Here is a 24,589-nt window from a genome sequence, read left to right on the forward strand (position 1 = left end):
CCTAAATATACTGGCCTTAACTCTTTTCCTTGCAACTATAAAAATGTTTTCACAAATATTAAAAATATACTTAAAATAGGGAGATTGATTGCTTTAAAGGACTGGGCTATAGCTTGTATCGATAAATACAAATTTATTTAGTCAATAGACATGAAGCACATTAACAGCAACAGAGTTTAGTAGGCCACAGGCACAGTTCAGTAACTCAGGACCAGAATTTAAAAATCCACTACTTCTTAATTATCTTAAGATGAAACATCACATTTACTACTACAAATGAAAAACCATTCTTTTTTGGTTGTTTTTGTTTTGTTTTTAGTAATCTCTACCCCCAACTTGGGGCTTGAACTCTCCACCCTGAGATCAAGAGTCACACACTCCAACTGAGACAGCCAGGTGCCCCACCTCCTTTCCTTTTTTAAAGCAAGCATTTCTGCTTCTTTAACGTTTCCAGATGGGTTCACCCCTATATTTACCTTCAACATTAAATCTCTGCCAGATGATGAGTTTAAATCTGAATAAACCTGAAAAACCAAATGTTAATAAGTTCAGCCCAACACCAGAAAGGATCCTATGAACTTGACTATCCACCTCCACCTAACACCCCCTCATAATGGAAAATTTCAACATACAAATTCTAATACATAGCATCTATTCTGATACAAAACACAGATAACAAGTAACACTTTCCAACAATATTGCATGAGATCTTCTAACTCACAAAACCACACTGTATTCATATTCCATACTTATGCCACAGGAAACTAAACTCAAGAATGGTGATCTTAGGGCACCTGGGTGGCTCAGTTGGTTGACTGCCTGCCTTCGGCTCAGGTCATGATCCTGGAGTCCCTGGATCTAGTCCCGCATCGGGCTCCCTGCTCGGCGGGGAGTCTGCTTCTCCCTCTGACCCTCCCCCCTCTCATGTGCTTTCTCTCTCATTCTCTCTCTCAAATAAAGGAATAAAATCTTTAAAAAAAAAAAAGAATGGTGATCTTAATTCTCAAATGCTATTAATTAAATCAAATTATCATTAAGTAATAACAGTAATCATTAGCTAGGTCCAGGCACTGTATCAGCACTGGAATACAGAGATGACAACTATGCCCACATAACTGAAGGAGAAATACAAGCCAGTAAAACTGCATGAGTTGTGGGAAGGCAGCAGGGGCAGGTCAGTAGGGTACATTGCAGAAGAGATGGTAAACTTAGTCTTAATGGTCAAGTCACCACGGCAGGGGAAGCCATTCTGGAGAGAAGGAATAACTTGCCACATTCCAAACGACTTTAAATGTCATGTAATGAAATTTGGATTATATCCTACATGTGATGAGGAATCACTGAAAATTTTAAGGTAAGGGACAGACAATATCACATGTGTTTTAAAAAGAACTATGGCAGCAGGTAGAGCATAGACTTAACTGAAAAGCTACTGCATAATCTTGGCATCAGTTTTTTTATTTGGTTAGTAAACTTAGCAAAGATCTATTAGAGACTGGTTAAATAAGTTTCGATATATCCATACAATGGTATACTATTCATTAAAAATTGTGCTGTGGATAGGAATTTACTGACACTAAAAGATGTTGATAGGACAGGGTGCCTGGGTAGCTCAGTCGTTAAGCGTCTGCCTTCAGCTCAGGTCATGGTCCCAGGGTCCTGGGATCGAGTCCCACATCGGGCTCCCTGCTCCGCGGGAAGCCTGCTTCTCCCTCTCCCACTCCCCCTGCTTGTGTTCCCTCTCTCACTGTCTCTCTGTCAAATAAATAAATAAAATCTTAAAAAAAAATGTTGATAGGACACTGAATAAAAAAGAACAGTATAAAAAAACTTAAACAACATGACCCCATTTTGGTAAAAAATACAAATTCACATAAGATGAAAAAGGGATATTTATTGAGTAGAGCGATTATGAAAATTAAAAAAATATTTTTTCTTCTCTGTGTTTTGAGATTTTGAAAATAATGAACTTGTATTCTTATTTCAAAAAAGCTTATCATTTTGTTACAAATGAAAGGATATATATGAAAATGTTAACTTGGTGGTTGTACTTGCTGATTTTTAATTTTCTTTGTACTTTCATTTTCCTAAATTTTGTTATGGACGTACATTTTTCAAGAATTTTAAATTCCTGGGATGCCTGGGTGGCTCAGTCAGTTAAGCATCTGCTTTTAGCTCAGGTCATGATCCCAGCGTCCTGGGATCAAGTCCCGCATCGGGCTCCTTGCTCGGCAGGGAACCTGCTTCTCCTCCTGCTCCCCCTGCTTGTGCTTGATCTCTCTCTGTCAAATAAATAAATAAATAAAATCTTTAAAAAAAATTGAATTATAAATTCCCAACACATACCTATTCCCCTCTTCTACAGGGAACAGGTTAGCAACCTTTGAAGAGAAAAAGGACACCTAAAATGGGATCTACCAGGTCTTTCAATAAAACTTGAGTGAATAATCTTTTTAGTCTTTACACCACTAGATTATATATAAATAAGGCAGACTCTCATCTGCAAGAAACTGTCAAAACTATCCCCCCTCCCCGGGCCAAAAATCCTGCCTTTTTGAAAACAGGTCCTTCCATTTACTGAGTCCTGAATATCTGTGATAGACACTGAGCTAAATATTTATGTACATATTAAATGAAATCCTTACAAAACTCATTTAAGATTTAAAAAACCCCACGAAAACGTGAAGCTTTTATCAGTACTTAAATCTGCACTTTTCGGGGCACCTGGGTGGCTCAGTCATTGTGTCTGCCTTCGGCTCAAGTCATGGTCCCAGGGTCCTGGGATGGAGCCCTGCATCGGGCTCCCTGCTCGGCGGGGAGCCTGCGTCTCCCTCTCCCACTCCCCCTGCTTGTGTTCCCTCTCTCGCCATGTCTCTGTCAAATAAATCTTTAAAAAAAAAAAATCTGCACTTTTCTTGAAAGTCTGTGCCTTTCTTTTTCATTCTACCAGTCATATCACCTGTCCTTATATTGCTGATCTGAAATGTGTATGCTACTTACCTAAAAATTTTCTAGTCAGGTTTACATTTTAAAAGTCAGTAAGTTTGGGCGCCTGGGTGGCTCAGTTGGTTGGATGACTGCCTTTGGCTCAGGTCATGATCCTGGAGTCCCGGGATCGAGTCCCGCATCGGGCTCCCTGCTCAGAGGGGAGTCTGCTTCTCCCTCTGACCTTCCTCCCTCTCATGCTCTCTCTCTACCATTCTCTCTCTCTCTCAATAAATAAAAATCTTAAAAAAAAACAAAAACCTCAGTAAGTTTTACTCAGACCAGTAAGATCTTGTCTCCTTACCTCTTCACCCTTCTCTCCAGCTGCATTTTGAGTGGGTGAGAAGTGGAAAAACAGGAGGAAAAAGACCAAATGGTCCACTACTGTAGGTTTTCAAATTTGTGTCAAGCCTCTGCTAGGTACTGTTGTGGGTAGAGGGGAGAGGAAGAGAGGTGCGCTGGATTGGACAGGAGACTCAAGTTTTGATTGAGATGGGGGGAAAATAAACCAAATAAATGTTTGAATTTTCTAACCCCCAGTGAATATACTTTTCCAATGAACTGTTCATTTTAGTGATAACTGTCCAACACCAGCAGAATACAAACTATATACATATATATTTTAAGATTTTATTTATTTATTTGACGGGGGGGTGGAACAGAAGCAGGGGGAGTGAGAGAGGGAGAGGGAGAAGCAGGCTCCCAGCTGAGCAAGGAGCCCGATGCAGAGGGGTGTGGTGGGGGTGGGGGTGTCGATCCCAGGACCCTGGGACCATGACCTGAGCCAAAGGCAGACGCTTAACAACTGAGCCACCCAGGCGCCCCTACAAACTCTATTTTTTAGAAAAGCAGCAAAGTTACTTTTAGGAACAACTTTGTACAATGAATGACCTCTACATTGAACCTCAAAATGTCTGCCTTTTTGTTAGTTTCTATAGATTAAAGCATCTTCCAATACATAAGGAAAAGGAGTGTTTGAAATTTTATCTAAAATTAATGAAGATTAGAAATTCATTAGCTCTTTCAAACATCTTTTCTTTCTACTGTTAAAAGAAAAGATTTTTGAAACGGGGCGGCTGGGTGGCTTAGTCAGTTAAGCAACTGCCTTCGACTCGGGTCACGGTCCTGGGGTCCTGGGATGGAGGCCCACGTAACTCCCTGCTCAGCAGGCATCTGCCTTCTTCTTCTCCCTCTATCCCTCCCCGCCACTTGTGCTCTTGCTTGCTCTCAAAAATAAAACAAACAAAAAAACCAAAAAACTAAAAGATTCTTGTCACTTACAGTTTTCCTTTTGGCCTATAAAGCTAGGCTCTCCGAAAAGGGTTTTTCCACTCTTTCCCATGACCACAATTCCCGATGGCAACTCATATCATTTCCGTAGAAGCTCCTACACTGAGCCAATACCCACTGTCCTATTAGAATTCCAGGGATAGGCAGACCAATTTCCCCCCCGGCAAACTCTATGTCATTTTTTCCCTTATATTTTTGTTAGGACCTCCACTGTATTACTGAATATTAGTGGTGAAAGTGGACCTCCTTACCTTGTCCAAAGCAGTTCTGATTTCATGATTAAGGCTTTTTTTAAAAAACAAAGAAACTTTTTATTTTAGAATAATTTTAGATTTACAGAAAAGGCCCAAAGGTAGTAGAGTGTTGCTTTATATCCAGCACTCAGTTTCTCCCATTGTTAACAAGTTACATTAATATAGTAGTACATTTGTCACATTTAATGAACACTGACACATTACTAATAAGTAAACTCCATACTTCATTCAGATTCCATTAATTTTTCCCTAATGCCTTTTTTTCTGTCCCAAAATCCCATTCAGGACACCGTATCACATTTTGTCATCATGTCTCCTTAGCCTCTTTTGGACTATGACAATTTCTCAGTCTCTCCTCCTTGCTTTTAATGATCTTGATAGTTTTGAGGAGTATTGGTCAGATATATGAGGAATATTGGTCAAAATGTCCCTCAATCTGAGTTTGTCTCATGGTTAGAATGGAGTTTTGGGGAAGATTACCACTTAGGTAAAGGGCCATCCTTGTCATAACATATCAAGGGTATGTGGTATCAATATGACTTATCACTGAAGATATTAACCTCGATCCCCTGGCTGAGATGGTTTGCCTGGTTTCTCCAGGTAGTATTTTTCTCCCATCCTTCCACACAGTACTCTCTGGAAGCAAGTCCCTAAGCACTTCCCACTGTAACTCTTCTGAACCCTAAAAGAGTTGGAAGGCTTTTTTTGTACATTTATGGAGTAAATGTATATGCAGTCTGAGAGGAAGAACAAGCAGAATTCTTGTTGCAAAAGAAACACAATTAGAAAGTCTAACAGAAAGAAATAAAATGGACTGTGTAAATAGGAAATTGGTTACAAATATTTTAATGACTCAACTTTTTTAAAATATTTTATTTATTTATTTGAGAGAGAGAGAGAGAGAGATAGCGACAGAGAGCACAAGTGGGGTGGAGAAGGAGAAGCAGGCTCCCCGCTGAGCAGGGAGTGCTACATGGGGCTCAATCCTAGGCCCCTGGCATCATGGACATCACAACCTGAGCTGAAGGCAGACTGCTTAACTGAATGAGCCACCCAGGCTCCCCTTAATGACCCAACTTCTAAAATAGTGCATATACTTTTAGAAATGTCTTACCCTTTTCCAAATAATGTTCAAGATCAATGTACTGAATCAAAACCTCAGATTTTGTTAGGAATAAGATGGAAATTAAACTTATTTTAACATATTTAAAAATCCTGACACATCAGACTAGCCTACCACTGAGTCCTTATTAGAAATGGAGTCTCTTTGTAACATACCAAAACGTGGCATTCAAGTGATTAAAAAAAGAAACTTTTTTGGATTAAAGCCATTCGTGGAAAATACCATGAGTCCAGAAGTAAACAGAATAGTAAAAGAAACCAATCTTACACATAAGATATATATATCACAGATACAGTTTTATGGGCTTACATAAAAACTCTCGTGGCTGTCAATTTCCATAGGGGTTAACTTTTTGCAAAACTTGTAATTCAATTTTCAAAAACCAAACATTCTTAATCTGCAGTCTATGAACAATTTTGTAGTTCATGCACTATGGACTTTGTGAAAGCGTATGCAATACTTTGTTTATACGCATGTTTTTCTGGAAATAGAATTTCTCCATTCATTCCATAAATATTTATTGAACACCCATTATGAACCAAGGACTAGTTTTAGTTGCTGAATAAAAATGATTAGTTGCTCATTCAAAAATATCTGAGAGCCTGCTTTGCACCAGGTCCTGCTCAGACATTAGAAATAGAGCAGTGAATAAAACAGCAAAAACCCCTACTCTGGTGGAACTTATATCTAGTGTGGAAGACAGACAATAAACAAAGTAAGTCAGATTACATACCATATACATGTAAAGATAGGAAGATTATGACAGATGGTAAGAAAAATAAAGCAGGGGATACCTATAAGGTATTTTTTTCTTGTGCAATTTAGATAAGGTAAGTCAAAGACCTAACAAAGATGAGAGAGAGAAAAGCTGCAAAGATAAATGGGGAAGAGCATTCTAAGCAGAGAGAACAGCAAATAAGACTCTGAGGTGTGAAGAACAACAAGGGAGCCAGTGTGGCTAAAGCTGAGTGAGTAAGAGGGAGGTTGAGGCCAGATATCATAAGGCTTCAAAAGCCCTCTAAGGACTTTGGCATTGACTCTGATGAGTATGATCGGAAGCTACTGGAACATTTGCCCATGAGTGACATGATCTGACTTATTTTTTCACAGGCTTACACCAGCTGTTGTATGGAAAACAGAATGAAAAGAGGCAAGGGATAAAGTTTTAAGACCAGTTAGCAGGTAAGTGCAATAATCCAGGAGAGCTACAACAGCAACCTGGGCTAGGGTGGTAACAACGGAAGTGGAGAAAAATGGTTAGACACTGGATAGATTCTGAAGATAGAATCAATAGGATTTGCTGATGGTTGTATGAAGGAAAGAGAGGAGTCAAGGGTACTCCAAGATTTTTGATTTGGGCAAGAGATGGATGACGAATGACCATTTATTGAGATGCAGAAAGTGTGTGAAGAATAGATTTAAAGGAAAGATCAGGAGTTCAGGTTTAGAAACAGTTAAGTTTGAAATGCCCATTAGCCATGAAGACTAAAGATAAAGATTTGGAAGTCACCAATTTATAGATGGTATTTCAAACCACAAGATGGATATCATAAATGAGACCAATGCAAAGAGAAAAGTTCTGAGAAGTGTGTCCTGGAGTACTCTACATTTTAGAAGTTGGGAAGACAAAAAGAATTATAGCAATATGAAATACCAATATGAAGGAAATCCACAGAGTCAGAAGGATTAGTGGTTGCCAAGGAATGGAGGGAGGGAGGAATGGAGAGTGATCACAGGTACAGAGTGTCTTTTTGGGGGGGGGTGAAAATGTTCTGGAACTAGACAGACTTTAAAATGGTGCCTTTTATGTTATGTGAACTCTTATCTTAAATTAAAAGAAAAGAAGAACTAGCAAAGGACACAGGGGGAGCAGCCAGGGAGAGTACGTGGTGGTGTGGAAGACAAACGAGAAAGGTATTTCAATGAGGAAGCAAGTGATCAATTTTACCAGAAGCTGCTGAAAAGGCATTTAAGATGAGGTCTGAGAAGTAGCCACCAGACTTAACAATGTGGAAAACAGCTAATGAATGTGACAAAAAAAGTTTCTGTAGAAAAGTGGAGCAAAAAGGCACCTGACTTAGGAAGCATGGGACCAGAAATTAAAATTTTTAACTTCAACCAGTAACTGCGGTGAAGAGGGTGACTGAATGATTTTTATCACATGCTGTTTCAAATTTTAAAGACAGGCAGTATATATATTTGGAAGAGACCTGAATTGGGCCCTCAATCCCTTAGTTTTATCCTACCCTCAATGTTACAGCAACAAACCTTTAGGCATGTCAATCTCTCTGAGCCTGATTTCTCATCTGTAAAATGAGGCTTATATCACTACCTATGTCACAGATAAACATAACGTAAGGCTTTCTCCTATTAAATACAGCCTCCAGAGATCTAGATGATCTGTTTTGTTTTCCTATTTTCCAAAGAGCTTTACTGTATGCTCAAACATTTGTTAAATTAAGTTAATGGATAGGCAAAACTTAAACCATAAAGCAATACACAAATATAAGACATAAAAATCAAATATTTCTACCTCCTAATTAAAATGAAGACACTTCTTTCTCACTGTTGAAATGCTTTCAGGTAACAGGACAAAAGGGCCTCTATCAGTTTTGCTTAAAAAATTTTCCCCAAATACCCTTCAATATAACCTAAGGGCGAGCGGCCAATGAGGAACATGTCAGAAAGCTCACACTTCTCCTGGTTAGGTTATGATGATGTGCTTACAGGGAGAAATAAAACAGTTGATTGGAGAAAAGAGAGAAGTACATTTCTCTGAAATTTAAAAAAAAATCATGAGAGTGGGCTACCTACTGACAATTACACCCTTTCCTAACAAAATAAAAAAACAAATCCTATACAGTATTTAAAGGGATTCTCTCTGAGAATTGCAGTTTCACAGAGAAACATGTCTTACATACATCATGGAAATACAGCAAAAGACTTCAATAATGCAATCACAAGCAATACTGATTATAGCTAAAATTACTTGGCGTACACAATTTTTCAAAACATCTTTAGCATACCCAATGACCAAAAATAATTCTAGAATTAACAGCTGTTATAAATGAACTGAATAAAAGGTAAGTCAGTTTCCTGGGCAACTTCTGAATGAGATAATTATATGAACATAATGCCAACTTGATAATTTTTACCTAAAAAGTTTTATTATGAAATTTATATATTTTTCACAAGTTTATACAGTTTAGGAGGCAGTTATAAATTCACCATTAACAATAAAGTCAAACACACAAACTATAAGCTAATTACATCAACAAATATGCATAGTTATTCATTTATTTGGAGACTTTATAATTCCACTTGGAATTACAAAAACGGTAAGTTCCAGGATTACTACTAACGAGTAGTGCTTTCTATACAACAAACAACCTCAAAACTGGAAAATTTAACTTTCCCTAAACTTCAATGACATGTCACCAATTCCTTTACTACCAAACTTCATTTACAAGTGCTTGAAACATGAACAGGATTAAACAGGTGAGTCGTTCCCCCCCACCCCAAAACAAAAACAGTGAGTCCTGTATCAGGACAAATATATAATTTCCTTACCATAGAATACAATAAAAACAATGATATTCATTTTGTTTTGTTTTCAGACCATCTCTAAAATCATAAAAATTAAAAACAATGCACTTACCAGCAATTTAATAAACAATCCTCTAGAGATTTCTTTTTTCTTTTTTTAAAGATTTTATTTATTTTTATATGACACAGAGACAAAGATAGAGAGCATAAGCAGGGGAAGCGGCAGGCAGGCAGAGGGAGAGGGAGAAGCTGGCTTCCCATCGAGCAGGGAGCCCGATGTGGGGCTCGATCCCAGGACCCTGGGATCCCGACCTGAGCCGAAGGCAGCCACCCAACCGACTGAGCCACCCAGGCGCCCTCCTCTAGAGATTTCAATTTAAGGTTAAGGTATACCTGTCAAATGTATGAGACTGGTTTGTTCGATCAGAATGGTTAAATTATTTGTGAATGTGACTCTAAGAGGAAAAAAGCATTAAAAGAAACCTTTTATTCTGGGGGAACAAAAAAACCCAACTCAACAGGCAAATGTAAAACATACTGACACGACCATTCTTGCTGTCTCCTGTACTCTTGCTTCCAGTGACAGTAGGTTCTTAGTGCATCAGAACTACACTTATGGTTAGAATGCTGCAGACAATACTTAAGCATACCTTTTTTAAACATTTATTTACTTAAGTAATCTCTACACCCCACGTGGTGTTCAAATTCACCACCCCAAGATCAAGAGTCCCATGCTTTTTCCACTGAGTCAGCCTGGCACTCCAATATTTAAGCATATTGGTGTCATGTCAAGTTATCTACAAAACACTTTGGCTACCCCCCACCTCCCTTCTAATAGACTAGCTGAATGAAAGGGCTGGTAGCTTTGAGACATTAATGGGAAAGGTCAAAAGCTGAAATAGATTCACTTTTAAAAAGAAGAAGTCCTACCAGATCTTACTTCATCTTGAGGAAGATTATGATTTCTCACTTGTAATTCAATTGCTATTTTGTATGTATGTGCAAAGTTTATAAACTGCGAACAGATGTATCAAATATTAGATATTTTTACTCAATGAGAGTTCGGATTTTAGGGCACAAAGCAAATTTGCCTAGGTCATATTGCTGAGGCTCACGATATGCACAAGGTCATACAATTAAGAGAATTAGGCTTGAAATCTTTGTGCCTCTGGAGCTCAAATCTGTGTGTTTATCACCATGTTATATTGCCACTGACAATCTGACATGAATATAATAATGTCAGTGCTGAACAAATAGATTTCTAAGGGTTAAGATGAAAAATGCAAATTACATACTCACATTTGATTGACATAATAGGACAAAGTGTGAAATGGTGCCATAAAAACTACACAGGACAACTAAGTTTCATGAGTAAGGAAAATAAGTATTTAAAGCAAAAACTTTTTTTTTAATTGTGCAAGCTGTTTTTGCTTTGAGTTAATTTCCATGAACAGATAAAAGAAATGCAGCTTTATTCTGGCATCATGATTTTCATAGCAATCATAAAGAACAGTTTCTGGCAAGTTACAGAATTTCAAATGCTATAAAAACAGTAAACTTTTAAAGTTCAGACAACAGACATGTACCTATACTTGATGCCTAATAAAGGCAATTCTCTTCCTGAAAAGAACACCAAATATTTAAGTTTCTCTTACCTTAATCTCAATTTTCTGCCTTTGAGATCTTTGATTTTCTTCAAAGGCAGAAATCTGGAAAGCCAATTCTGGCACTTGACCTCCTTCTCCAAGCATATTACAATGCTGGCTGCACCAGTACCCAAGGCACTAGACCAGGGAGTGCGGACACTCATTCTCTACCTTTAGTAGGAACTAATATTTCTCAAAGCTGTTACTGGATAGGTCAATCGAGACAAAACTTTTTCCTGCAGGACATCAAGCAACCACTTCTTTTACTTTTTGAAAGTCTCTAAAACCAAGCTGAGTTTGGTGAAAGAATGTGAAGCTGAAGGTTGATGTCAACACTTGTAGTTTTTTTAAGCAATCAAGATAGATTTTTAAATATCCATTTTAAATAGGTTAAATTGTGGAGTAACAAACTTCACCTTATTTTCATAGTGCAGAAGCCTAGGACATTTCCTCTGAGGTATGGAGAAAATATTCTGCAAGGGGAAGAGCTTCTCCAATGGAATGATAACTACACATTGCAGTATCTTAAGCTAAACTTTTCAAGTAGCGACCTGACAAATGAGGCCCACCAAAACTGTATTAATGCTTTTTTAGATAATATTAATACACATCTACAATAGATAAGAATTTAAGACAAAGTATCTATTTTTCAGGTGAATCAAAAATTTAAAATCAAGAAGTATCAAAAGCTACATACAAAAAGGCCAACAACCAAAAGTATCAAAAGCTACATACAAAAAGGCCAACAACCAAACGGAGAAGTGATTAAATCCAAAACACGAAGTTGCTAAGTTAGAGGGAAGCTGCTGTTCATCTGGACCTTTGCCCAGAACACAAAAATTTGGAGGAGAAACGCTGGTTTAAAGGTAACAAGAGTTCTAAATTTGCGACCTCATTCCTCTATCTGGACAGCTAATCTTGACCTTGCAGAAGCTTCCTTTGATACTGTTTCTACTGAAATGGCCAAAATCACAGTGGAAAATCCAAAAGGGTACCAAAGCTCTTATGTGGAAATCCACTGTTCAAAAAACACCTACAGAAAAAGGGGCACCTGGCTGGCTCAGTTGGTGGAGCATCCAACTCTTGATCTCGGGGTTGTGAGTTTGAGCCCCACCTTGGGTGTAGATTAATTAAAACAAAAACCAAAACCCAACACCTAAAGAATGTATTTAAAGTGAAGATCAGAAATCCTACATTCCTTACATCAACCTAAGCTTCTGGCAAAGGAGACAGTGAAGTATTTTAAAACCCCTCAAAATCCTTTAAGGTAACTAAATAAAGGGCAAAATTATCTGTACTCTCCCGGGCTTATGGCCCACTTATTTTGACAAAAAGGTTTTCTTCTTTTCTTCAAAGACTGAGTTCCTTTAAGAACCACCACCTGCTCAGGGTGCATTTTTTTTTTCCCCCTCAAGAAGGCATCTGCACTGCAGATCTCTGCATGAGGGGAGCTTGAGCTTGCCAGCCAGCTCCCACCAGCAGGCAAACGCGTATACAATGGAAACTAAAAGCGGCCTGCAGCTTCCCTCCTAGTCTTTCACAGAGATAGGAGAATGGGGTTCAACCAGCTCCTGCTTTGTCTAATTTTTCTCCCCTCCCCCTTTCTGCGCTAAACATCCCCTTTTGTTACAATGGGATCAATAACAGCCCACAGAGAGCATGAAATCAAAATGTGTTGATGGCTTGGCATGACATTACTGTCTTCTAGAATATAAGCAACTGATTGCTTGTCCCCACCCCCACGCCGCGCCAGTGAAGAGCAAGCGGTGCTGCAGATGCAGCCACGGATCCATCTTGGACCATCAGCTGCTCCCTCCCAAATCTTCCTGAGCTATTCTCATCACGCCTCCTCTTACCTCAGAGCCTAAGAAAAGCGGGCATTTAGAGAGTCTAGCCACACACACACACACACACACACACAAGCAAATAAAAAGGGTATAGAAAACGGCTACCATGTTCCCATGAAACTTCCTGATCCTCCCCACGAGAAACCAAAAAACATTTTTTTTGCAAGACTACCATGAATTTGATTATGTCAACATCTGTCCGCAAACCTGCAATGCAACCCTTTCACCATTAACCCCTCAAAATCGTAACTAGTTCTTTCTCCTACAACCAATCTGCCCCAATCCTCTCGATCTCTCTAATCCTCCACTAAACCCCCGTTCAGCGGACGACTCCCCCAAACTGCTGTTTTTCCCCACCTACCCTGCCTCGGCGTTAACGCCCACTCCCTAGAATATCTCCCCGCCCCCAACCTGTTTGCCTCACACCCCGTTATTTCCTCACCGCCTGCACCACCTTACGCTCCCCTCCCCCTTAGCCCATTTTCCAGACGCTCGTTCCCGGGGGCTGAAGCCTCCAGTAGGCGAGGGTGATTTGCCTTCCCCGACCCCAAAAACAAGCCCCTCGAAGGCGGGGTTCCCCCGGCGCGCCTCACCCGCACAGGAGGAGCCGCAGCTCTTCGCCCCCAGGGCGGGGCAGGATCCAGGGCTCCCGCCGCCGGGCGCTGAGGGTTCGGCTCCGGAGGACGACGAGGAAACGGACGGGGACTGAGTGGCCGCCGACGGTTCCGCCATGGCTGCGCGAGCAAGGGCAGGAAAGGGGTGAAGAGAGATGTGGGGCGGGAGAGAGGGAGGGGAAAGAAAATTATCGAGCAGGAAGCTCTCAGAAGCCCCTTCGCTCCTCCGGCTCCGAGGACAGACTCCGACAGACTGACTGACTCAGCCGAGCGCAGCGAGAGGGCGGGAGCGCGAGCGCGCAGGCGCACAAAAGGCTCTCGGGCGGGCGTCGGTCGCGCCTAGGTGCCCAGCGAGGCAGGGCGCAAGCGCAAGAACTGTCCCTCCGCGCTCCTGCGGGGAAGGAGGGGCAAAACTGGCTTCACGCTGCGTCCGCGCGGGAGGCCGGGGTGGGCCGCGCCCCTCCGGGAAACCAGACGCAAGGGGGCGTGGCCAAGCACCAAGCTCCGCCCACCACTGCGGCCGAAGTGGGAGGGGGCCCTGCAGGTTAGTGTCTCTTTACAACTCTTGTGAATGCTTTAGGGGCGGCGGATTATGTGTTTTAACGATATTAGTTTTTTTTGCTTCCATTAGCTGGAGTATGTCTTTCCCATAAATTCCAGAGCGGATGTCTATTGTCTGATGCGTTTCTGCCTGTGACTCCAATGAAAAGTGAAAACCACGATGTGGATAGGCCCACAAGGTGCTTTATGAATTTTTCTGGATGTGTCGTAATATCACCATGAGGCAGAGATGGCACTGTCTCCCGTTCGGTAGGTGGAGCGAGATGCTAGACAGAATGAAAAGCTATTATTCATTCCAGTCACATTGCAATGCAGCTGTAGAACCTGCTTCATATTCTTATGTTGTTTCTGTTCCAAAGAGGGGTCCACCTTGGGTCTTAAGGTTGTCCTTTCCTCCAAATAGGCTATCAGGTAAAGAAGACATATTTTGAAGAAAAAATAGCTGAGCTAAGGAGGAAAAAGAAGAGCCAGGAGATAACATCCTGGCTGCGGTCATGAAGGAGGGTAAGATGCGGTATTAAAAATTGAGAATAGGGCACAAAATACACATAACTGAATTTTATTAATAGCCTAAATGGAGTCCTTTTCAGAGAATTTACTTGAAACCAGATATCTAGCTTATACTGAATTTTTTTTTTTTTTTGTCTTCTCTTTGGTTGGATTGTGAAATAGAAAGCCTTCTCCATAGGCCTGGTTAAAATATTTGAAATGTGCATAATTCTTTTAAAAAGGGGAACGTAAACTGGCAATGACCATGATCAAAACTGTTGCCCTTGTTATTGCTAAAGCAGCAATCGATGACCTGAAGGGCAACTGCAAGATCAGCAGATCCTGTAGAGATGCAGCCTTATGAAGGGGGAGGTAGTAAGCCAGGCAGCAACACAGAGGAAAAGCGATCTGAGCAGTGGAAATCTTCTAGAACAGGAAGTGGACGACATCTGCCCTTGACAGTTTTTAAGGTCAGGTAAAGCTCAAACAGGAAAAAAACTGGCCATTGCAACCTTCTGGAAAAAAGGCACAGAAAATATTTCCCAAAATAACTTCGTGGCAAATATCTTACTCTGACACTTACAGCATCACTTGATAATGCAGCAATCTGTCCTTTAGATGACAAAGGGAAATACAAGCCAATCTGATAACCAAGCCAGTTATCTACTCATTCTAATAAATGCATAAACTTTAAAAATGTATGTTATTAGGAGCTGGATAAGGAAATGAACGATGCTGGTCCCTAGCCCTGACAGCGATTGCTAGGATCTGAAGACCCTGCTTGGAAAGGAAGCCTGTCTTCATGGTAACTAGAAGCAGAGAAAAGAAGCTAAAAATCAAGATACTGATGTTGTCTTGGTGGTCCTTTCATACTCTTAAGGTTTCTTACATCAGAGGCCTTGTGCCAGGTCCAATTCCTGAAGCTGCCTTTCCTTCCTGCTCCCTCTTGCTGTACCAGTAAATTCCCTGAGATTGACTCTTGCTTGAGATGTTATTTGTATATAAGGTTTGTTCCACAAATGTTTACTGATCACCTGCTGAGAGAATGACAGTCTCCTGGGAAATTTGAAGGAATCCAAAAAATGTTTGTCCTGTCTTCAATGAGCTTACAAGCTAGTTGGGGCTTAAAACATACTCATAAAGATAAAAATTAAATAGCAACCGAAACAACCCCCAGCAACACAAAGCTATAGTGTTCTGCTTAGATGGCAAGTGAATTATATGGATTTAAAGGGAGAGGGAGTCACTATGGAGTTGTAGTGGCTTGCGGAGGTTTTTTGAAGAAGCGTGAAGTCAGATGGGAGTTTGGATGGTAAGGAGGTCATTAAAGGCAGAGGAGAATGGTATGGGGCAAATGCCAGGGGCTGCTTTTGTGCACGTGTACAATAAGACTTCCTTCTGGGCAGACAAGTCACAGAAGAGCACCCCTTCCTCCCAGCCCAACCCATGATGCACTTCAATGCAGGCTTGTTTAGCAGAACTTGGCCTAGATTTGATCCTCTCTTGCCCCTCCCCTCCACAGCTGCCTTAGACCTACACATAGAAAGCACAGCCATCTGTGGTGGCTAGAGGTTCCGAGTGTGACCCTGGGTAAGGTGTTTTGGGTGTGGTTAGCCCAGGTTGGCTAGAGCCAAGGGCTAACAAGATGGAGATAAAATGGGGAAGATGTGTTGGGGCCAGAGTGTGGAGAAGAGGTAATATAGCACTAAGGAACCAAGGCTTCCTTTTAAGGTGAATGGGGATTCAGTGAATGTTTGCAGGCAGGGAAGGGCTCAGATGGGATTTTTAAATGCTCACCGGAGCATAGCCACTTCTCAGTTCTGTGGAGCAATTTTTACTGCTGAGGCACTGAGCTGGGCCTCTTCCTTGGCCCTGTCCTTGTACGACTGGTATTTACACTGGTATTTACAGTCCTTATAGGACTGCTAATTTCCCCACTCAGCTTCTGGGCCATCTCATTATCCCATCTTTTTCTTGACTATCAGAAAAAAGTATTTTTTAATTAAGAAATCTCTTCGAATATATTTGTATGTCATATATATATATATGTTCACATATATATGAGTGTATATATACCTTAAAGTTTTCTTCTGTTATTAACCCCTCTCCAGCTCCTAGTCTCCCCCTCTACATACACATAGGTAAATACCGTTAGGAGCTTTTTGTGGCAAATGCAAAGGTGAATATAAGCAAATCTTTATCCTCATTTGCTCTTTTTTTTAAATATATATTTTGAGATTTTACTTATTTGAGAGAGAAAGAGCATGAGCAGGGGGGAGGGGCAGAGGGAGAAGCTGACTCCCCCAACCGAGCAGTGAGCCCAACTTGGGGCTCCATCCCAGGACCCTGGGATCATGACCTGAGCCAAAGGCAGACATTTAACTGACTGAGCCACCCAGGTGCCCCTTCGTTTACTCTTTTTTTTTTTTAACACAAATGATAGCATGCTATACAAAGGTATGTTGCTTCCTTTCCTTAATTGTAAATTCTAGTGATCCTTTCTAGTATCCTTTTGAAGAGACAGAGAGCCATACTGTTAATAGAATAATAATGAAGCAGCTGGTAGGTCTTGAGCTCTTAGAGTATTACCACCATGTTGAGGGCCTGATATGCAACTTTATAACAGTCTGTGAGTTGGGGTTGACTATTTTTTCTTTTCTTTCTTTTTTTTTCAGAGAGAGAGGCAGGGGAGGGGGAGAGGGAGAGAGAGACTCTTGAGGAGGCTCCATGCCCAGCGCAGAACCTGACTCAACTTGGGACTTAGTCTCACAGAGTCTTGGACCCCAAGACACCAGGTGCCCAGCTGGGCATCATTTAAATATTTGTATATTAAGTACTTAAATATTTGCTCTGTGTATAGAATGAGCTATTGACTTGGTGTCATAGTTTATAAAAAGAAAATAGTCGGGGCGCCTGGATGGCTCAGTCAGTTAAGCATCCAACTCTTGATTTTGGCTTAGATCATGATCCCAGGGTCCTGGGATCTCAAGGTCCCATGTGGGTCTCCCCGCTCAGCAGGGAGTCTGTTTGAGGATTCTCTCTTCCTCTTCTTCTGCCCCTCCCCACCTAAAATAAATAAATAAATTTTTTTTTTAATGATGCCCAGGGATGCCAGTGGTCCAGTCTGTCCCTTCTGAGGCCCCAGACTGTTGCTTAAACATGGATCCTATGAGTAGGTGCTAAGAGAAAAGGCTGAACTGAGGCCCAGCACAGTCACAGGGAGTGATAATTATTTACTTGGCTGTTTATCCCACAAGACTGTGAGTCTCTGGAGGACAGGAATATGTGTTATGCGTATGTCAGCAATACTGCCTAGCACTATGCCTGGCACATAACAATTTTGGAAAGCTATTCTTGGAAAGCTTTGAAACCTGAGTCACAGTGGATGTCACTGCAGAAAACAATTTTATTATTACTGTGCTTCATAAAATACTTGATTATCTTGAATATTTATGACTTTGTTTTGGCTTTCCAGAATGAATATGATTACCAGTTTTTGAACACTAACTATGCATCAGTCATAATTGCCAAATACTTAGATCTATTTTAACCCACAACAACTCAAATCATTTGGCAACAGACAATGAAATAAGTTCAAAGAGGTTAAGTAAGTCACCCAAGTTTGCACAGCTAGTAGCATCGAAGCCAGAATTCAAAGCCAGGTGAGTCTGATCCCAAACCCTGTGGTCTTAACCACTCAAACATGTCTACATGTCTACATGTCACCTGCTTCTGGAAAACCACAAGGAAAGCTCAGCCTCTGGTCATACCACATGACTCAATTCAGAGTGAGATGGCTGAAGGCAGACTGTAATCAGTATTATCAATATTTAGCGTTTTGAATATCCACTGTTTTGATGACCCTGGTTATTTGAGAAGGAAACAACACTAACAACAAAACGTATTTCTCATTTACAGGAGTAGCTTTCTAGGCTGTGACTAATCCTAAAGTCTACCTATAATTTGTACTGTGTTGTTCTGAATTCCAAAAACTTCTACAAGGTATGGGGAAGGCTGATGTGCTGACACTGACTTTGATGCAATTAATTGAGACAGATGTAATGTCAGTGTTTGCTGGTCACTTCTTGACAGGATGGATTTCAGTGGATCTCTATTGGGAGCCCTTAAAATAGAACAGTGTATTTTGTTCGAAAGCAAAAGTTAGGGACTTAATATTAAGGGAGCAAGAAAGTGAGTGAGCAGTGTTAGGTGTCTCATATCCCTTCTTTATCCAACCGTTCAATAAATATTAGAGTTTCTACTATCTGCCTGGCATTGTCTGAAGCACTGTGGATATAGCAGTAAACAAAAACAGACAAAAATTCCTATTCTAGTGGGAAGAGAAACAAAAAGATTATGTTTTACTTAAAATGTAAGTCAGGGGCGCCTGGGTGGCTCAGTCAGGTAAGAGTCTGCCTTCAGCTGAGGTCATGATCCCACGGTCCTGAGATCAAGCCCAGCGTCTGGCTCCCCGCTCAGCGGGGAGTCTGCTTCTCCCTCTGCCCCTCACCCCACTCGTGCTCTCTCTCTCTCTCAAATAAATAAATAAAAATAAAACATAAGTCAAATGGTAAGAAGTCTAATGAAGTTGGACGAGGAAGGGGACTAGAGAATTCTGGGATGTGTGTGCAATTTTAAAATTCTTACACTGTGTGTTGCAATTGTGTCAAGTCATTGGCCTTTGGCCCCTGTCTCTCTCTGAGCATGCCACATGATTATCTGGACTTGTGTCACATCCTGTAGGTCTTGCCTTCTGCACACCTAGTGTGAAACTCCAATAACCACTTGCCCTGATGTTCATGGCTGGTTTCTTGCTGGCCTGAGTGGACTAGATGTAATCTATAGACTCTTAAATCTAAAGCCTAGAGGAGGGTATTCAAGTAATCTTGAGAATTTGGGGAGAATAAGAAGGCAGAGGTAAAGAAATCAAAACAGGATTTCTTTAGATAAGATTAGGCAAAATTCTCTCTCTCTTCATCTCTGTCCTAATCACTCAGGAAGTAAGAAAAAAACAAAACAGCTCAAAGGCTTGGCAGGGCCAGGAGGTGGCTGGAAGGAGGTTCTGGGTAGATTATAATAGTTAAGGCAGAGGCAGAAGTGGGGTGCCTTGCTGGCTCAGTCAGAAAAAGTTAGAGGTAGAAGAAAGTATAATAATTTGTCTAATGAATGAGGGAATGATGATGCCAAGACGTGGTGGTGATGGGATGGATGGATGCTTTAGCCTCCCATAAGCTCCATCAGCTACTTATCTCCAATAACCGCCCTTACCCCCAACAAATCCAAACTAACAAGATTCTTCACAACTGACATTTTCTTAATCACACGTGAAGTGTGAATAAAAGCATTTTCGGAGAACCTTATTTTGTATTGACCTAATACACAGTTTAAGTAGGGTGTGCTTGCAAAAGTAGCTTCAAAGCAAGCCCTATAAACCCGATATTTACAAAACATGGCCATGGCTTAGGCTGGACAGAGCCTGTGGAAGGAGTTTCCCTGGAAGTTCTTAGCTGTTAAGAGTGGTGGTGATGGTCCACCACCAGGCTTGGCCAGGCATGCGATTATGGGGTGAAACTGATGATCGTGGTGATGAAGTCACGTCCTCATCTCCTTGTGAAGTCAAAATCGTTAAAAATCCAGTGACGCTCACGTCATCCAGGTTTGAGGCCTCCCTTTGGTCCTTTGGTCCTTAAGCCTGAAACTGCCAAACGCGGCAGAGAGGGGCTAGAGGCGGGTTATACCACGTCCTCCGCCCCGGGGCCGGTCTCAAGACTAAGATCTCGGCGGGGCCGGCTGGCTGGCCCCGGCCTGAGCCGGCCCGCCCCTCCCTTCCCCGCATGGCCTGCTGGGAGTAGTAGTTCAGTCGTCGAAGAGACGCGCCAAGCCCCTTCCCTCTCTTCCGTTTCCTCTCCGCCCCGGATGAGTGCGCAGAATAGGGACCGCAGGCGGGGCGGGGGGGGGGGGGGGGCACCCAGAGAGTTTGGGACTACAATTCCCAGCGGACCGCCTTCCCTAGTGCGCAGTCCCAGGTAGCCGGCGGCTCGCTTGCGCGCAGGAGCACACGCGTGGGGCGGTGGCGGGATTTGGCCGCGTACTCCTTCCCGCCCCTGCCCGCCCAGCGCCCGCCGCGAGTAGCGCGGTCCGTCCGGCCTCGCAGACCCGCCCTGTGTTGGTTCCCTCCAAGCTCTGCGAGCCCCTCCTCCTACCCAGTTTCTTCTAGAGCCCAGGCCCCGCCCGTTTCCCACCTCCTGGGCCCGGTTCGTTCCCGACTCAGCCCGTCCCTCTCTGCGCCCCTGCTGCTTCTGCTGAAGGCGGAGGCTCCATGTTGTCCCCTCAGCGAGCGGTAGCGGCTGCCTCGGGAGGAGCAGGTGAGGCGCCCAATTTTCCCCGGGCCCGCTCCGTGGCCCCTCCGCCGCCCTCCCGACTATAGCCCCGAGGAGAACGCCCGCACCGCCGCCCGTTCCTCGTCCCAGGGCTGGGACCCTGCGCCCCTCGCCTGGGTACCCTCGGCCCGCGAATTCGGGGCCGGGGTCTCTTAGTGAGGCCTGGCCGGTCGGGCGCGGGCGGCGCTTCCCTCCGTTCCCGGTGGGAGCGGCAGCCGTCGGCGGCCGGGCCCTGCGCCCGCGGGAGGCCGGCGGTGTATTAGAACGCGGGACGGGCGGCGTGCCGGCCCCGCCCTGACCGAGCTGCGCGCTCCGGGGCTGCGGCTCCCTCCTTGCCTGGCGCTTCGCAGGGTCGCGGGCCGGGAACTGGGAACTTAGATGCTTTACTTTCAGTTTTTGACAAAGCGCTGGACGGCTGCGAAGTGTTTCGGAGTTGGAAGCTTAATTTTTTATCCTAACGACCTCGAGGCGCTGACAAGCATTAGGAAAGTTGATTATAAGCCCACACTTCTTTCCATAAACGAGATAAAAGAATGTGGCCCAAATTGCTTTTTTAGGAAGTTCTTTTAGTACGTTTGGCATCGTACGTTGTTCTCTTGCTTCCTTGAAGACAAAAAATGGTAAAAGAATTAACTAAGTAGAGAGTCATCAAAAATTGAAGGATACTTCATCTGTCATTTTACTTGGCTTTATTCTTGCTTAATGTGTGTGCTCTTGAAATCGCCAAAAGTTTCACTTGCGAAATTTAAAGGCAAAAAAAGAAAGAACATTGAAGAATCTTAAGAGATAAATCCCAGCCCTCAAATTTGAATACGAAGTTGGGTGGAATGTTTTGTGAAAGGGAGAAAACTAACGGACGAAAAACGCAGTTTCGCATTTTGGCTTGCCTTTGGAGAAGCAAAACCTACGTGGTTTTAATCCATGTCAAGTGTTCAGTATTGCAGGGAACTGAAATTCAAATTAGTGCTTTTCTTTTTCCACTTTCCACAGAAACTAGCTTGTAGTCTAGAAATCCCTGTTTCTGCTTTACCACCTGTAAAGGAAAGACTTGGATGAAAAGAATCTCTATATAATGAAAAATTAACATTGGTACAGCACATTGTTTTATTAGCTACCATTTACTATCTCATTGGAGTAATCATGAAATTAGGAAAAATGACAACAAAGGATAAATATGTGTACTAGCATACTTTTTGTAGTTTTCACTCAATAGTTTAGAATAGGCTTTTTGAAATTGGTGTTCTATGGTGGAGCAGGTGTGTTTTTCATTTTTATGATTTCTAAATCTTAGAATAAAGGATAGATGCACACTAATTTAAAATGAGATAATAGAGAATTGTAAGAAGCAAGAAATTAATATAAAGTTTTCTCTACCTCCCCCAACCCCTGGTGCTAGGTCACTTAACAGTTTGGCTACATAATAAGATTCCAATGAAATAGGGAACCCCAGGTTGTGTGAACTTGTTGAGAACTAGAATTTGCCTATAATGACTAGTTATGCCTGTTAAAGTGTCTATGGCCTTGTGAACTGAGAAATTGTTCAAATAACACAGCTGCATTTTAAAGTTAATATGAATTTTAAAACATTTTCCCAAGTTATCTTGAGGTTTTGGGAGAATATTCTTTAAAGAAGCATCAAGGGGAAAAAGTGAGGAGAAAGCTTTTATTTAAAGGAAAAAAAACCCCTCTATTTGGGCTGTGGATCTCCATTCTGCTGCCTGATTAGAACAACCTGCGGTATTTTAAACCTGACAATGCATGGGACCCACAGATCCTGATTTAATTCGCTGAGGGACCAGGCAACAGTTAAAAAAAGAACACTGAATAATTCTGATTTGCATACTAATATAAAATTTCCCTATAGGTGGTTGCTTACATTTGAATTGATTTGCTACTTAATAGGAAGTATAATTTATAATATCAATGTATTGAGAAGTTGATGCTCTTCGCAAATTTGTAAAGAATGCTTTTTATTAGCATGTATTTTGATAGAACTTGTTGATATATTTCACAGCTAAAGTATATTACAAGTTAGGAAATAGACTTTACTGGTATAGTCGGTGAAAAAACAAAGTAGATGAACTGTATTTATGTCTTGAAATCATAAGGAATCCAAGTCATATTGCCAATTAACTGCGTTCGCGCTTTCCCCTGGTTTTTTAAAAAAAAGAAGAAAGCCTGTTCATCTGGAGCACAAAACCTTCAGGTAACCAAATTGATTTTGGTGATTTTTTTTTAAAGATTTTATTTATTTGACAGAGAGAGACAGTGAGAGAAGGAACATAAGCAGGGGGAGTGGGCGAGGGAGAAGCACGCTTCCCGCTGAGCAGGGAGCCCGATGCGGAGCTCGATCCCAGGACCCTGGGATCAGGACCTGATCCGAAGGCAGCTGCTTAACCGACTGAGCCACCCAGGTGCCCTGATTTTGGTGATTTTTTATTTTTAGGGCTGAGTCAAATAAGATGAATATTGAACTCATTCTATTAAAAATAATTTTTTTTCTATAGCATAGCCTGGCATCATTTTTAGATTCAACCTAGTCTCTGCGTTTCTGAATCTTAAGTACTGTTTAGTTATAATTGGTCTTTATAAAACTATAAAGCACTACAAAATTGACAAAATATGGTTTTGTTCAGCATTCTGTGCTAAAGTATGAAGATTTCTTATGACAGATGAATTGAGAAAAAGTTTCCTCTTAAACCCTTTAATTGATTCTAATGTAAATTTCCCCCAATATTCTCTTCTCTTGGGCATAAGTAGTATTTTTATTGAAACAACTTTAAAAATGTCTGTGTATCTACCAGTATATTTACTGCCTTAAGACAATAATAGACTGTATAAAAAGCACTCCCCCCATCAGTGGCATGGAACCACACCCAGCTGTTTGAGTTGGCTGAGGGCTTACCATCATATATGATGATGTGTTTTCTCTGGCCTTGCCTGAATTAGGAACTTTGAAGACTGCTAGCGAGAACAAGGCATGAAATGGTATGCTTCTGTTTTTGGGTGTGTTGTTCTTGCCCTTTAGTGAATGTGTTTCAAAAGGAAAGTGGAAAACTCAGGTCATAACTTTATCCTGAGTCATTCACTGTACTCAGTGAAATGTTTCTGAAACTGTAGTTTATTTGCTTTTTGGAACTCTGAATAGTAAAGATGAGCACTGGGGCTGGCTCTGCCATAGTGGTTCTTAACCCAGGGTGATTTTGCTGCGGTGGGACATTTAGCAATATCTGCAGACATTTTTGGGTCTTACAACCAGGAGGTAGCACTACTGGTATCTAGTGGGTAGAGGCCAGAGTCGCTGCTAAATATCCAACAATGAATAGCCTAGCTCCCCACAACAAAGAGTTATCCAGCCCAAAATACCAGTAGTGCCGAGGTTGAGAAACCCTGGTCTGCACTGTTCATCAATTAAATTCTGTATGAATTTTCTGAAATAGCATTTGTAACTGCTTCCAGTTAACTAGTTTCATTGAATTTATCACTGTTCAGATGGTCTTTTCAAATATTTGAGGGGAATTTAAGCTTTTTTTCCCCATAATGTTTTTTGATAGAATTTATTTCTTAGAATGTATGTTTTCCATAGGACTGAAAAGGCCAATTATGATTAAGTAGTCTCACGGACTTTTATTTAGCCTATGCAGCTCCTTTTGAATTTTTAAAAGACTTTTTTTTTTTAAGATTTTATTCATTTATTTGAGAGAGAGACAGCATGAGTGGGAAGGGCAGAGGGAGAGCAAATCTCAAGCAGACTCCACACCGAGTGCGGAGCCCAATGTGGGCCTCAATCCCAGCACCCTGAGATTGCAACCTGAGCCGAAACCAAGAGTTGGATGCTCAACCAACTGCACCAC

General features: G+C 41.8%; 1 protein-coding gene and 1 long non-coding RNA gene across 4 annotated transcripts in view; both read left to right on the forward strand.

The window, feature by feature from the left end:
* Window positions 1–13,194: 13,194 nt before the first annotated feature.
* LOC114220452 (uncharacterized) lies at window positions 13,195–15,331 on the forward strand. 3 transcript variants are annotated; one of them, XR_003611559.2, is made up of 4 exons: window positions 13,195–13,849; window positions 13,937–14,115; window positions 14,270–14,370; window positions 15,066–15,331. It is a non-coding gene; the product is annotated as an uncharacterized LOC114220452 (long non-coding RNA). The 3 variants fall into 3 exon arrangements; XR_003611560.2 differs by having other exon boundaries at window positions 13,966–14,115; XR_015766653.1 differs by having other exon boundaries at window positions 13,195–14,115.
* Window positions 15,332–20,474: 5,143 nt separating this feature from the next.
* ATL3 (atlastin GTPase 3) overlaps window positions 20,475–24,589 on the forward strand; it is a 59,648-nt gene continuing 55,533 nt past the window's right edge. Inside the window, exon 1 of the mRNA XM_028118150.2 lies at window positions 20,475–20,720. Coding sequence (XP_027973951.1) covers window positions 20,675–20,720 — 46 coding nt within the window. The 5' untranslated portion in view covers window positions 20,475–20,674. The remainder of the gene's footprint in view (window positions 20,721–24,589) is intronic.

This window comes from Eumetopias jubatus, unplaced genomic scaffold (genome assembly GCF_037043125.1).
Source record: "Eumetopias jubatus isolate StellerSeaLion01/CBP00866 unplaced genomic scaffold, mEumJub1_p1.0 scaffold_13, whole genome shotgun sequence".
Lineage (NCBI taxonomy): Eukaryota > Metazoa > Chordata > Mammalia > Carnivora > Otariidae > Eumetopias > Eumetopias jubatus.